General features: G+C 46.4%; 1 protein-coding gene across 9 annotated transcripts in view; it reads left to right on the top strand.

The window, feature by feature from the left end:
• Positions 1-12,524, top strand: part of Rere (arginine-glutamic acid dipeptide repeats) — a 381,226-nt gene that overhangs the window by 233,304 nt on the left and 135,398 nt on the right. Inside the window, exon 1 of one of the 9 annotated variants that reach the window (XM_005004378.4) lies at positions 4,038-4,532. The exons of the other annotated variants lie outside the window; for them this stretch is intronic. Coding sequence (XP_005004435.2) covers positions 4,507-4,532 — 26 coding nt within the window. The 5' untranslated portion in view covers positions 4,038-4,506. Of the gene's footprint in view, positions 1-4,037; positions 4,533-12,524 lie in introns of those variants that run through there. 9 annotated transcript variants of the gene reach the window in all.

Below are 12,524 nucleotides of genomic sequence, written 5' to 3'. Positions count from 1 at the left end.
CCAGTGGAGTGGTGGCCATCCATCATCCACAGTTCAGCCAGAAGAGAGAGGAAGTGCCTAAAAGTCCCGTACTGCTCCATTAAAGGCACTTTAATAATTTACAGAAGATACTTCTTTTTTTATCTTACTAGGCCAAAAGAAAAAAATGAGATTCCATTTTATAGGTAGAATCTCTCAGTGGTTCTGAGGACAGAAAAGCAGAGTAGGCACTGTAAGCCGTTTATGAAATGAGTAAATCTTTCCAGTGAAATCAAGCAGAAGCATACATAAAATATTAGCAAACAGAGTCCTAACAGAGCACTAAAAATGTACATGTCCAGATTCACAGTGCACAGAAATGTAAAGAACCTCAGGATTAGGAATGAGGAAACGAAACCTTATCATGGTGTAGTGCTTTCTGCCATAAACATTTGGGAAAACCTGTAAACAAATGGTTAAAGCTGAGGCGATGAATGAGCAGGTTTCCTGGGTAACGACGGCACTCGACACGCGTGCACACACCTGGCTCCACATTCAAGGTCAGTTAGGGAATGAAAGGTAAACTGTCTAGGAGTTTCTTTTCTCTTAATGTGAACCCACTATTAATTAGAGTATGTATCTTCTAAATAATAATATCTCTTTTTCCATGTGTTTGTCTCTAGAGTTTCCTGAATGTTATCATTGGAATTTTTTACCTTAAAATTTATTAGTAAATAAAATATTTTTGACATTCTTCTATTTTTATAAGCGCTTTCCATGTTATAGATCTTACTTTATCTTTGATAGATGTACTTATTAAGTCTACAAAATAGCGTTTCAGGCCGCATTCATTGTGCATTTTAGGTTAAAAATTCGTGTGTATGTTACATTCATCTCCCTTCTCATGTGTTCATAAGTGCTTGCCTTTACCTGTGGTTAACTAGGAGTTGGAAGGGAGAGGGACCGAAGGTGTCCCTGGACCCCAGCAGGAGACGGCTGCAGCAGTCAAGGCGGCAGGGCACCCACCACGCCTGCGCCTGGCCCAGCAGCGGCAGGTGGTGGTGAGGAAACGAGGCAGCAGGAGCGAGATCTGGTAGGGTAGGCAGTGCTGGAAGCAGGCGTCTGGGTGCAGGAGGACGAGGTGGAAAAGCGGGACCCATCCTTATGTGCTGAGCCGGTTCCCCCAGAGTGCTTGGCTACTCTGTAGCACTCCAGGCCTCACCCTTTTTCCCTTGAGAGGAAGTATCATGTGTCCCTGAGGCCTGGGCTCACAGGACCCCACTGCCTTAGCTGGGCAGTAGATGTATTTCTCTTTTCTGAACCATTTGAGAATAAGTTACTGGCATCAAGCTCCTTTCTCCCCAACACTTCACTATGTGTTTCCAAGAGAAAGAATGTTCTCTTATGTAACCGTGGTATGATTAGCAGAATTAGGAAAATTAACAGTGATCTCAGAATCAGCTCAAGTGAGTAGATGCTTGTTTTTTGATGTCATTTGCCTTGCTTTGTTCTCATGGCACAGTGCTGCTTGCATTTTTCAGGACATTGAGCTTTTTGGAAAGTAAGAGTCAGTTTTGTCAAGATATCTTCAATTTGGATTTGTTCAGTTTCCTCAGGGCTTGGTAGCACATGGAGCTCTTGCTGAGGAGGGCTGTATAAGTAACTGTGCCTGAGGATTGGAGGCCTCGGACCAATGGAACGCGTGGTGCTTGCCCAGAGGAGCTCACAGTCCAGTGCGAGGTGTGGCCCCCCTGGGCACAGCAAGAAGAAAGGGTGTCACAGCACACCTGGAGGGGCTGCTTGGCGCTGGGGTAGGGAGGGCACAATGCCACCTAGGAGAGACAGGCGAAGAACAGCTGTCCAGCTGGCATCTATCAATCAACTCTGAGATGCGGGTACCAGGAAAGCTAGTGAGAACCATACCAGCGGGATGGGGATACAGGGATCCATTGTGACAGAGCAAGGCCATGGCAGCTTGGCACTGTGCACGGTAACTAGTGATTTCAAAAATATTTCTTTGACTTGCTGTGAATACTCAGTTTTGTATAGATCTCCATGTAACAGTTCCTATGGATTTTCAGAGGTATGATAAACTAATTAAATTAGTATTGCTGGGGATGGTGGTGCATGCCTATAATCTCAGCACTTAGGATGCTGAGGCAGGAGGAATGCTGCAAGTTTGGGACCGGCCTGGGCTACATAGTGAGGACATGGCCAGCCTCTAAACTACGTAGTGAAACCCTGTCTCAGAAAAACCAAAACTAAACAAGCTCAGGATATAGCTCAGTGTCACAGGTGCCTGCCTGGCAAGCACAAGGTCCTAAGTTCGATTCTCAGTACCACAATCAAAACAAAACAGAACAAAACCAAAAACATTAAATTATTATTTCATGTTAGTTTCTCACAGTGGACATTTTCCATGTGAAAAGGCTTAATACATTTTTTGTTGTTGTTGTTTTTAATGCAGCCTTTTGAATGGAAATCTATATGGGGCTTGTTCGTTTTATTTGACCATGAGATTTAATTCTATTACTTTGGTTTACAGAAAGTAATATTCTGTCAAGCATTGGTGGCCAGCCTGTGGCACGCATGCCATGGCAGGTCCTTTGTGTCATTGAAAGCTCTAAAAACTGCTCGACATCACTGCTGTAGCCTGGTTCAGGTCCCAGTGGTTCTCAAGTGTGCTGGCTTACATCCTAGTAAGGAACACATTCTTCTTCCAGCTTGTAGACCCCTGTTTGTGCGATGGGACTCGGCTGGGCTCTGCTCTGCCTCTCTTTCCTTTCTTCCCTTCCGCTTTACGTCTCAGGGTTCTTTCCCTAAGACAGGGTCTCACTGTGTGGCCCGGGCTGGTTGAACTCAGGTGATCTCCTGGCTCAGCCTCCCAAGTGATGTCATTAGAAGTGTGCACCACCACACCCATGTTGGTTTCTTGTATTTTATATCTTACATTTTAAGCAGGAAAAGATGGATTGTATCACGGTTTTAGAACTAGTTAGTGTAAGTAGGCCCGCTCTGGACAGGAGTGGCTCTGTGTGCTGCAGGAGTCCTGAGCATGAGTATTCTTTTGAACAGGTTTTCTGGACTCTCCATTACGTTGCTGGGAGCTAGAATTGGGACTGTCCGTTATAGTCCCCCTTGTCCTTGATAGTCTTGGATGCTCACATTCTTCCTTTTTAAGTCCCAGCTAATACAAAACTCACCTCGTAGTTCACAAGTAGAAACTGAGCCTATGCATCGGGCTGTGGAGGATAGTGCGGTTTGCTGTTCTGGGGGGGCAGAGATGCAGGAAACAGCATAAAATGCATTTTACGGGTTCAACAGAATACACATTGGCTAGTACTGTGAGCAACCAGGCTACTTTCATTTAGCTAGGACAGAATGAGCTTGCACACGTGGCATGAGAAATGTTTCTGATTAGGATTGAAGGAATCTAGCCTCACACCCCTGAGGACTGGCCCCAGAGTGCCGGAGTCCAAAGGCCTCCTTGAGTGTTTTGTTACTCCAGGACCTGTGACAGGTGCTCTGTGTCCTCTTGATTGAGCCTTCCTTCCCTTCTGCTTGTTGGAATTACATTTGCCAAGCTGGACCTAACTGGGCTAGTGTTACTTTAGGGAAGTCTTTAGTTTGTGGTCGGAAGATTCCCGAGCTTGGACTCGTAAGGGATGGTGGAGCTCTTTACATGAAGTCCATACCCTGTCGCCTCTCTGTGTGCAGTGCACCTTCTCTGTGCCTGTGCCTGTGCCTGTGCCTGAGTGACAGTGCCCAGCATCCTGCAGCTTACCAGCTTGTTTACTTGGTATTTTTCCAAATGTTTACTGTATTCAAAAAGAGCTGTCCAGATTGGCCCTGTTGTTCAGTGATGAGCGCCTGACCAGCAAGCCCAAGGCCCTGGGCTCCAGCCTCAGTACCCACTGGGTGGGGCTGATTGTGAAGCTCCTTCTAAGTCCGTAACTGCTGCTGTGTTTGTAAATGCGCTGCAGTGTTGCTGGTAATTAATATTACAGTAGTCATTCATATCTTTGGGTCTGATTTTTATTCTTTTTTTATGATGTTACAGTTTAAACAACCATTTGCTCAAAAATAAAAAAGATGATGCAAAACTTGGTGTTGTGTTGACAGCATGGGGCATGAAGTGGGGCCTCTCCCTGGCTCTGCTCACGGAGGGAGCTCCCGGGTGTTGGCTGTCTCAAATCCCCTTTCAGAGGCCCCGCTTCCCTGCACACTAGCTTGGTGTGCGGGGAGAAGCTGCAGTCTGTTGGCTGGGCTTTATTTACGGAAACAGCAGGGTTGAGATTGATTGCGACTAGAGAGACAGTGTGTGGATGAGGGAGGGTCACAGCACATGCTCAGTGCTGTCAGTGTGAGGGGAAGTTTCTGCGTTCTGCGTGAAGGCTTAGGTCATAGCACAAGCTCAGTGAGAGCTCTGTGAGGTCTCTCAGACTGCATGTGCCTCCATTTTGAGTAGTTAGAGTAGAAAAGGGCAGAGTTTCAGCTCTAAGTAGAGGTGCAGTGAGCCAGCTAGACTCAGCAGAGCCTCTGGTAGACATGGATGACCCACTCAGCCCCTGCAGGTAGGCTCTCTTCCTCTGGCTTCACCAAAACAGTGCCGGGTTTTGCTGTGCTTTCTCACTTCTGAAGATATTTGTGAATCATTTCACCATTCATAGTGCATGTTCCTGGGAACCTTCGATTCAGCCTCCCTGGCCATGTAGATGGTGTTGCGGAGCATGAAATCAGGGCTTAGAATGGAATCTACCTGGAGATGCATTAAGCAGAGAGGCAGAGTGTGAGGCTTTGTGATCCCTCTGCCCTGTTCTCTTCGCTTTTCCCCTCACCTCTCCCTGTCAGTGTAATTCCAGCCTGAGTCGAGCTGGGTGCATGTTGCCGAGCTGTGTGCGTTGAGGACACACAGAGCAAGCCTGCAGGCCTCCACGTTGCCTGTGTGCCTAGTCAGGACTGCCTGGGCCCAAGAGCAGCTCTGTTTGGATGTGTTAGGAAGGGTGGTAGGTGGGCAGCTATTGGTTGCTTTGAAGGTGGGTGGAACTTGTTTTGATTGAGAGCCTGTTTGCCAGAACAAATTATAATTCTCATGATCTTCTTTGAAATCTAACATGGGTAGGGATACTTGTCAATTTTGGTTGCAGAAGTATCACCTTAAAATGGAATTTTGGAAAAGTGAAGAGTCATATCATACCAGTTTCTAGTGTGCTGTTGCTTCAGGTGGAAGCAAACCCTTCTTCCTTTTGGAGCTTGTGGAATATTTCTTGACATTTGTTGAAAAATCCTGCACAGTGACATGGGTTAGAAGTTAAGCTTTAACATATTCTGTTCATTTTGATTCATTCATTGTGGTATATCGTAGCATTTGTTGTATATGGGTATTTTACTGTGTGACATGGGAATTCTGTGGGAACAGAAAGATTGGCACCTGAGAAATAAACATGGTGGTGTGGCCACCCTTGGGATCCATGGCTAGCAGCAGATGCTGGTCTTTTCTACCCTGGAGAGGCTATGTTTAGACAGATGGCCAGTCTGAGGAAGTAGGCTAGGCCAAGTTGGATTCTTACTCAAGCACAGATACTAAGTGATGTTTTAGCAAAGCATTGGTTATTTCTTGTTTCTTCTTTTTTTTCGTTTAGAAAAATTTCTGACCTGAGTTTTATACACTCATGAGCATGGAAAAAAAAGCATTCAGTCTAGAAGAATGGGAAAGTCCTTACAGGCAAGGGAGGAAATTGCTTGGGTGTTGACACAAAAGAGGAAGCATCCGTGTAAGGTCCTAGATGGACAGTAAGAAGTTGGAGCTCACCTTGGTCAGCCCCTGTCCAAGGCGGCCCTGCTTTGTTTTTGTTTTTGTTTTGTCTTTTTCCTTTTTTATCAGTAGCCGGGATTGAACTCACGACTGCCTGCTTGCAAGGCAGGCACTTATGCCGCTGAGCTAAATCCCCAGCCCAAGTGGCCCTGCTTTGGATGGGGAAGTTTCTAGCAAAGCCACTTGCTGAAAGTAATCCTGAAATGTATAGTCGGTATTCCCACAGGGTTAGTTTGGTGGTCATGACTACAAAGAGAGAATTTAGGGTTGCTGCATTTATTACTGTTTTTATGATCTGCTTTTCCATTCATGTGAAGGCTTTTTTCCTGCCAGGATCATGGTGATTTGAGATTAGTTTCGGAAGTTTGGGCCATGTACCTGCTTTTCCCTACACTGTGGTATTTGTTCTTAAACTTTCATTTACCCAGTTTAGAAGCACTGGTTTATCTTCCTTTTTCTTCTTCCAAAAAACTCAAACCAAACCAGAAACCTGCCTTTCCTCTTCCTAAAGGAACTGGACACTGCAGCACTTCCTGGCCACACAGGTGTGTGATCCGGGCAGGGAGACTCAGTGTTTGAGTATGGGCCGGAACCCAGATTCTTTGCTGTAGGGCCTTTACTTCCCTTAAGCTCTCCTTCCAGTAGCAAATCAGATGTGCACATGAAGCCGCACTGGAGCTGGCTCAGCTCTGGGATCTGGTTCCTCCCGCACGGGCCGGCTGCGGCGGGTGTGCAGCAGGGTCACTGGCTGCAGCCAGAGACTGTGCTCTGTGCTCAAGTCCTTGTTTCACATCCAGTAAAGCGGTCATCATAGTCTTTTCCCACGTGGCAGGCGTTTGTTCTGTCTCCCGTCCTGGGAAAATATCTTTGGAGTGTAGTTGCCAGCCCCCACCCTTCTGTTTTCCCGAGGAAAGTGGAGGTGAAGCAGCGGCCGTGGAAGTCACTGTTGGCTGGCGAAGACGTGGATCTGCTGGGTTTTGGCTTGCCGCTCCCGTCCTGTGGTGTGCTCCACTGCCAGGTGGCAGGAGATGTGGGAGAAAAGTGGGAAGTCTGTGCATCAGGAAGCACGGATGCTCACAAAGTTGTCAGCCTGTTAGTCACATTTCATGCCTTTGTAGTCTTCTGTTGGATCAGAATCTGAGTTGAGCTTTGCTTGTAAAACGCTTTCTCGTTAGCACACAATTCACAAGCTGTCTTGGGTGGAAATCCTGTGCACTTGCCTGTGTTTCACCAACACTGCTGTTCTAATCTCTTAACCCAGCTCTGATTCTTACCACTGCTCACTTCCTGTCTAGTGTGTTCACTGACTACATGACTCCTGTCCGCCTCCGCCCCCGCCCCCGCGTTGACCATGTCTGTGATCTGCTAGTTGTGCTTTCTTTATTCCTGATCCCTTTTTCTTCTAAATTCATTTTTCCTTTTCCATTTTACTTTTTGGTCACTACTGAGCTAACTCTATCTTTCTACCAAAAAGTGATTTATTCTAATGCTCTAAGGTGTCTGACAGAAAGGGAGAGAAGACAGGAAGTCTGGCTAAAGCAGGACTTGAAATGGTGTACGTATTCGTGAGTTTTCTGATTAAGCCCAGATAGTTGATAATCACCTGTATCGCAGTTTCTGAGGTGCACGCCACAGATACTGGACATATGTTTAAAACAGATCTGAAAGATAGCATCCCTTGCTGTGTGCTCTATGGTACACGGAGACCAAGGTCCAACATTCGTTAAAACTCATCTCGTGTGCCTAGAGTCATAGCACAGTTCTTAGAATGTGCGTCATTATAATTCTTGGGCTTGAAGCTCCCAAGACAGGGATCATGCTTGTCTAGCAGTCTCAGCTCCTTGCACAGTGCCTAGGGTTTCCTTCTCTGGTGTACACATGTTTGGGTAAGTGGATGACGTGCAGCGTGGAGGAAAGGCTAGATTCGGAGCCACATAGCGCTCAAACCCTACCAAATAAATGGTTTGGGCACGCTGCGTTTCTGCTCTGGACCCGTGGTCACAGTGAAGATGAAATGGAGGCAGTGTGAAAGTGCTTGGCCCAGAGTTGTGTGCTACTTTATGTCTCTAATTCAAAAGGCAAGCCTACACTGCCTTGGAGACATGATTATGTAACAGTACCTTTATTAAGATAACCTGTTCAACTAAGACAGTGTTGGGAATTGTTTTAAGAATTAAGGCCATTACCAGTATGTCCAACCAACCATGACTGATCAGTTTTCTTATTCTTTATGAGTGCTTTTCCCTCCCCACCTCTTTCTTCTTCGTCTTCTTTGTCTTCTTCGTCTTCTTCGTCTTCTGTCTTCTTCGTCATCATCGTCATCATCATCATACCAGGAATCAAACTCTGGATCTCACACTTGCCAGGCAGGTGCTATGCCACTGAGCTAAATCCCCAAGCCCTTATTTATTTTATTTTATTTTATTCTTTTGTGTTTTTCTTTTTTATCGGTACCAGGGATCGAACTCATGACTGCACACTGAAAGGTAGGCAATTATGCCGCTGAGCTAAATCCCCGGCCCCCTCCCTTGTTTATTTTTATGCTTCTTGAAATCTTGGTTTGGGTGAAGCTCTGCTTCCATATCTTGTAACATTTGATTGTTCCACATGAAATGTTCTCTCTTGTCACTTTCTCCATTGTGGTTACAGGCCTGTTTGTCTTCTCTTCCTTCCATATTCATAGCAACTTAGTGAAGAGACCTCGGCCAGGGATAGTGAACCTTCTAGAGCTTGCAGTGATAGCAAATGGCTTGGCATGGCATACATGCCATAGGTTTGGCACCACTGACCGAGGCAGTGGTCACACTTTGTGTGACATTTCAAACTATTGCCAGAGGGAGAAGAGAGACCCTTGGCATGTTTTGCAGATGGCTTTCTTGTCTTTTTCCTGGGGCACTCTATTTAGGTTTATTACGTGGTTTGACTTCAGTACATAGAAAGCCAGCAGCATCTTTGGTCAGGGGATCAGCCTAGGCCTCAAAGACTGCTGCTTATAGATTGTTTTCAGTTGTGGTGGGATTGTTCTTCTTAAGTCTGTTTACTGAAGCTCAGTATTTGTGTGCATACAGTTTGGTTAGGCTGTGGTCCACTTGCAGCAGGTGATGAAAGGTCTCAAGGAGCCTAAGAGAGGCTGGAGCCATATGTCACTGCCAGGTGCACCAGATGGTGCTGCACAGTGGCGGCAGAGGGACAGATCAGGTAGTGAAGCGAGGCCGGTGCACGGCACCTTGAAGTGCCTGTTTCCCACCTGTTGTTAAACCCTTTAAAGCCAGTTTTCTCCTGTATCACTCCCACATTGTTTCTGTGTGTGTCCATGGGTATTGCATCTTATCATCAGCGTGGAAATTCGAGTTTTTTAAGGCAGGTTCTTACTATGTAGTCCACATGCCCTTGAACTTACAGTGCTCCTCCTGCCTCAGCCTCCCCGGGGCTGGCATTGTAGGTGTGTCCCGGGCCTTGTACATGGGCATTCTTACTATTCCTTCACCAATGCCTGATTCTTAGACTTAAACTCTGAATTGCGTTTAGGAAGCGCCTACAATGAGCTATTTCTGTGGCCTAAGTCTTCTGTGATTACTCAATGTGACCTCTAAGAAGAGCACTGTTATTTTCCCAGACCTTGGTTTCTTCTGTTAAATTGTAAGATTGGATGAGGTGACCTCTCAGGAAGCTTCCGTCAGAGAGAACTTAGAATTGTATGGTCCAGGTTTTGGGTAGTAACCGGTGTTGTCCTTTATGTTTATGAGTTTGGCACATTCGTACTTTTTAGGTGTTGACTGGTTCTCTGGCTTTCATCTTCAGATAAAGGCTGGGTTTTGTTTCTGCTGGGCAGTCTATCAAGCCTATGCAGATTAATTCTGTTGGCAGGCTGGTCTTCTGTTAAAGTGGTTCAACTGTCTTCATTTTGTGTCGGTGCTGTTTGTTGCTGTACATGGCTAAGCAACAGTGGTATTGGAGTATCGGAGTCGTTTGTTTATTCAGAATATAGTGAGGTCCGACGGGCTCTTGGAGGTAGGGCTGAGCTAAAAACAGCCTTAGTATTCCTTTTTCCTTCATGGTACTTTTGGTTTTGAGGGCAAGATAACTATTGAAAGAAATGGTTGCACAAAACAGATAGAAAATCATGACCATGGTGTGGACAGTGCGAGAGGCAGGTGGTGCTATGAGTGAGGCATCAGCTCTGCTCCCCCTCAGGGCCGGGGCGCAGAGCTAATAATAGCAGGATCTGGGTGCACAGGCACAGTGCCTCTCTGCCTCCACAGATCATTTGTTTTCACAGCAACCCTACAAGCGGCCATTGTGAACTTCCTTGTGTAGTTGAGCATACAGAGTGCTCAGCAGCCTTGACTTGGTTCACAAGATCGCGTGGTGCTTACACACCCTGGTCCCTCCCGAAAGTCAGTTTCTGGACTGGGGAGCCGGGCCCACGAAGACCTGGCGCGTGAGAACTCTAAGCAGGGATTGTTTGCGTCCTGGAGGGTCCCATGCAAGTTTCCAGGGTGTGGTAATTTGATTGAGGCACAGAAAAAAGTAAATGGTGATGTGGCCAGCAAGGAAGTGACATGCAGGGGTTAGGTGTGGGATTATTCTTCTTAAAAGTCTGTTTACTGAAGCTCAGTATTTGTGTGCATACAGTTTGGACAGGCTGTGGTCCCCTTGCAGCAGGTGATTTAAAGAGCTCGTGTCAGACCCTAAAGATGTGCTGGGCTTGTTAATGGCCTCTTGAGAAGCACAGTGTGTGCTTGTGCTGGAGAAGCTTGAGAGCTCTGGTGTTGTCCTTGTCCTCGTTCAGACCATCCTCATTTCCCCTCCCACCTCAATCCATCTAAAAAAGAGGCCATTATGATGCACAGTGTTTTGATTTGCTTAAAATTTGGTACATTTTATTGTGGGCCCACAGACAGTTTTTGAGGTCATCTTCTCGCTGAGCTATTGAGGAGGGTTCTAGAGTCTTCTTGCTGTTGATAGCATGTCATTCTTCCCAATCCACTCAGCGCCACAGGGAAGCTGTGCATTGTTCGCTGTCTGGTAGTTATGACCTGCAAGCTGAGAACAGGGAGGGTTGCCCAGTGACACTGGTTCACAGGTGACACTGTCTATTGAGCAGGAGCCTCAGGCTTGAGCACTGTGAGCCCCAGTGCCTTGGATAGGAGCCACAGACTCCATGGCCCCATTGGTGCAGACTTAGGGCTGGAAGTGTGCGAAGCCATCTCCCCTCCCTGTGAAAGGCTTCACCTTGGCCATCTCTTTCTTGGTTAGTGTCTTCTCCTGAGACCCATGCTTTGTGCCTTCTCTTTCTAGCAGATTCCAGGACTGTCTTAAGCAATCTCCATGGTCATGTAGAGCCATTCGGGCATCTGGGAACTAACATCCGTTGGCTCTGCCTGCTGCACCCTCCCTGCCCTCCAGGGAGGAAGTGACTTCTTAGGTGAGCCCCTGCCCCCGCTAATGCTCACTGCACCGCGCAAGGAGCTGTCCATGTGCCTGGCCATCGGCCTCCTCAGTTCCTTGCAACAATGCCTCTCCCTTTTTGATATTCAGTTGCAGGCTCCCTACTTCTTTCTGACTATCCCCTGTTTACTTCTTAGACTAAAGCGTTTCCATGGTAACAGGTCACTTTTCAAAGGGAACATCTTGTCATTTTATTTAATCCACTGCAGCTGAAGAGGAATGAAATATTAAGTTGTAGTTGCTATGGATACTGCTTTGTTACACTGGCTTCTTTTGTATCAGATTTCATATACAATGAATTTCTATTTTGGGGGCTAATCAAGAAATAAACACAGAGACTTAACCATTATTGTTGTAATTTGGCTTCAGGGACTAATTTTTTCATATTCTAAAATGAGGATCTGTAGAATAGTGGATGCTGAGCCTCAGCTGTTTTGAAAAACATGTATTATATATATTACTGCACAGAAAAATGTCTGCTTTTGCTGGAGAGGACGATGATGGTTTGAAATTATTTTCTAGTAGTCTGATTCTTGGTGTGATGTTGCCAGAGTAACAGTCCTGTGGCCGAGGTCCTGAGGATTCTACGTAGGGGAAAGAGACATGTGTGCCTTGGGGTGGATTTCCCAACTGCCAGTGCTCAGGAACTGTGGTGTTCTTTGCTCAGTTACCTGTCCAGTTGTGGGTAGGAGCTTTCCGGGAAGTGTTTGTTGTTGACTCAGCTTTTCTGACGTTTGACTTTCTTGCCTGTTACCAAATTGTTGAATATTTCCTGGCTAACTTCTTCCTTTGACTTTGTAGAAACTGGAAGTTTTTGCATCACAGGAACTTGTGAAGATGTTACAGAGTGGTTGCATCTTGTGTAACAATAGCAGTTTCAGGCACTGTCAGAGAGTGTGCATGTAGTCCTGTGCCATTTTATCAAATGTGTGGCTGTGAGCTGTCAGAATGTAGCCTGTCCTCCACTGAGCTCCCGGTAACCTGCCTGTAGAGTTCATGTCTAGATGTTCTCCAAAGCCTCATGTGGTCATAGTACTTTTTCAGAGGTGGCTGGATCTGGAGATTGTGATGCTGGGATTAAGGGCATGTGATTAATAAATCAGTCCGCTGATTAGCGGGCACAGTTCTGGCTGAGAATATGGGTGTGAGTGCTACACTTGCCCCAGGACTGCGTAGCCTGCATATATGGGACAATTGTGCCTCTTGTTGCTTTTGCTTGCCTTCCACCATCATGAACTGTTGCCTCTCTGCCAGGCCACCTTGCCTTGGACGCAGCTGATTATGCACTGAAACCTACACA

Source organism: Cavia porcellus, unplaced genomic scaffold (genome assembly GCF_034190915.1).
Source record: "Cavia porcellus strain 051 isolate PalLab524CR breed Dunkin Hartley unplaced genomic scaffold, mCavPor4.1 scaffold_25, whole genome shotgun sequence".
Classification (NCBI taxonomy): Eukaryota; Metazoa; Chordata; class Mammalia; order Rodentia; family Caviidae; genus Cavia; species Cavia porcellus.
This window is presented reverse-complemented; position numbering and strand designations above follow the sequence as displayed.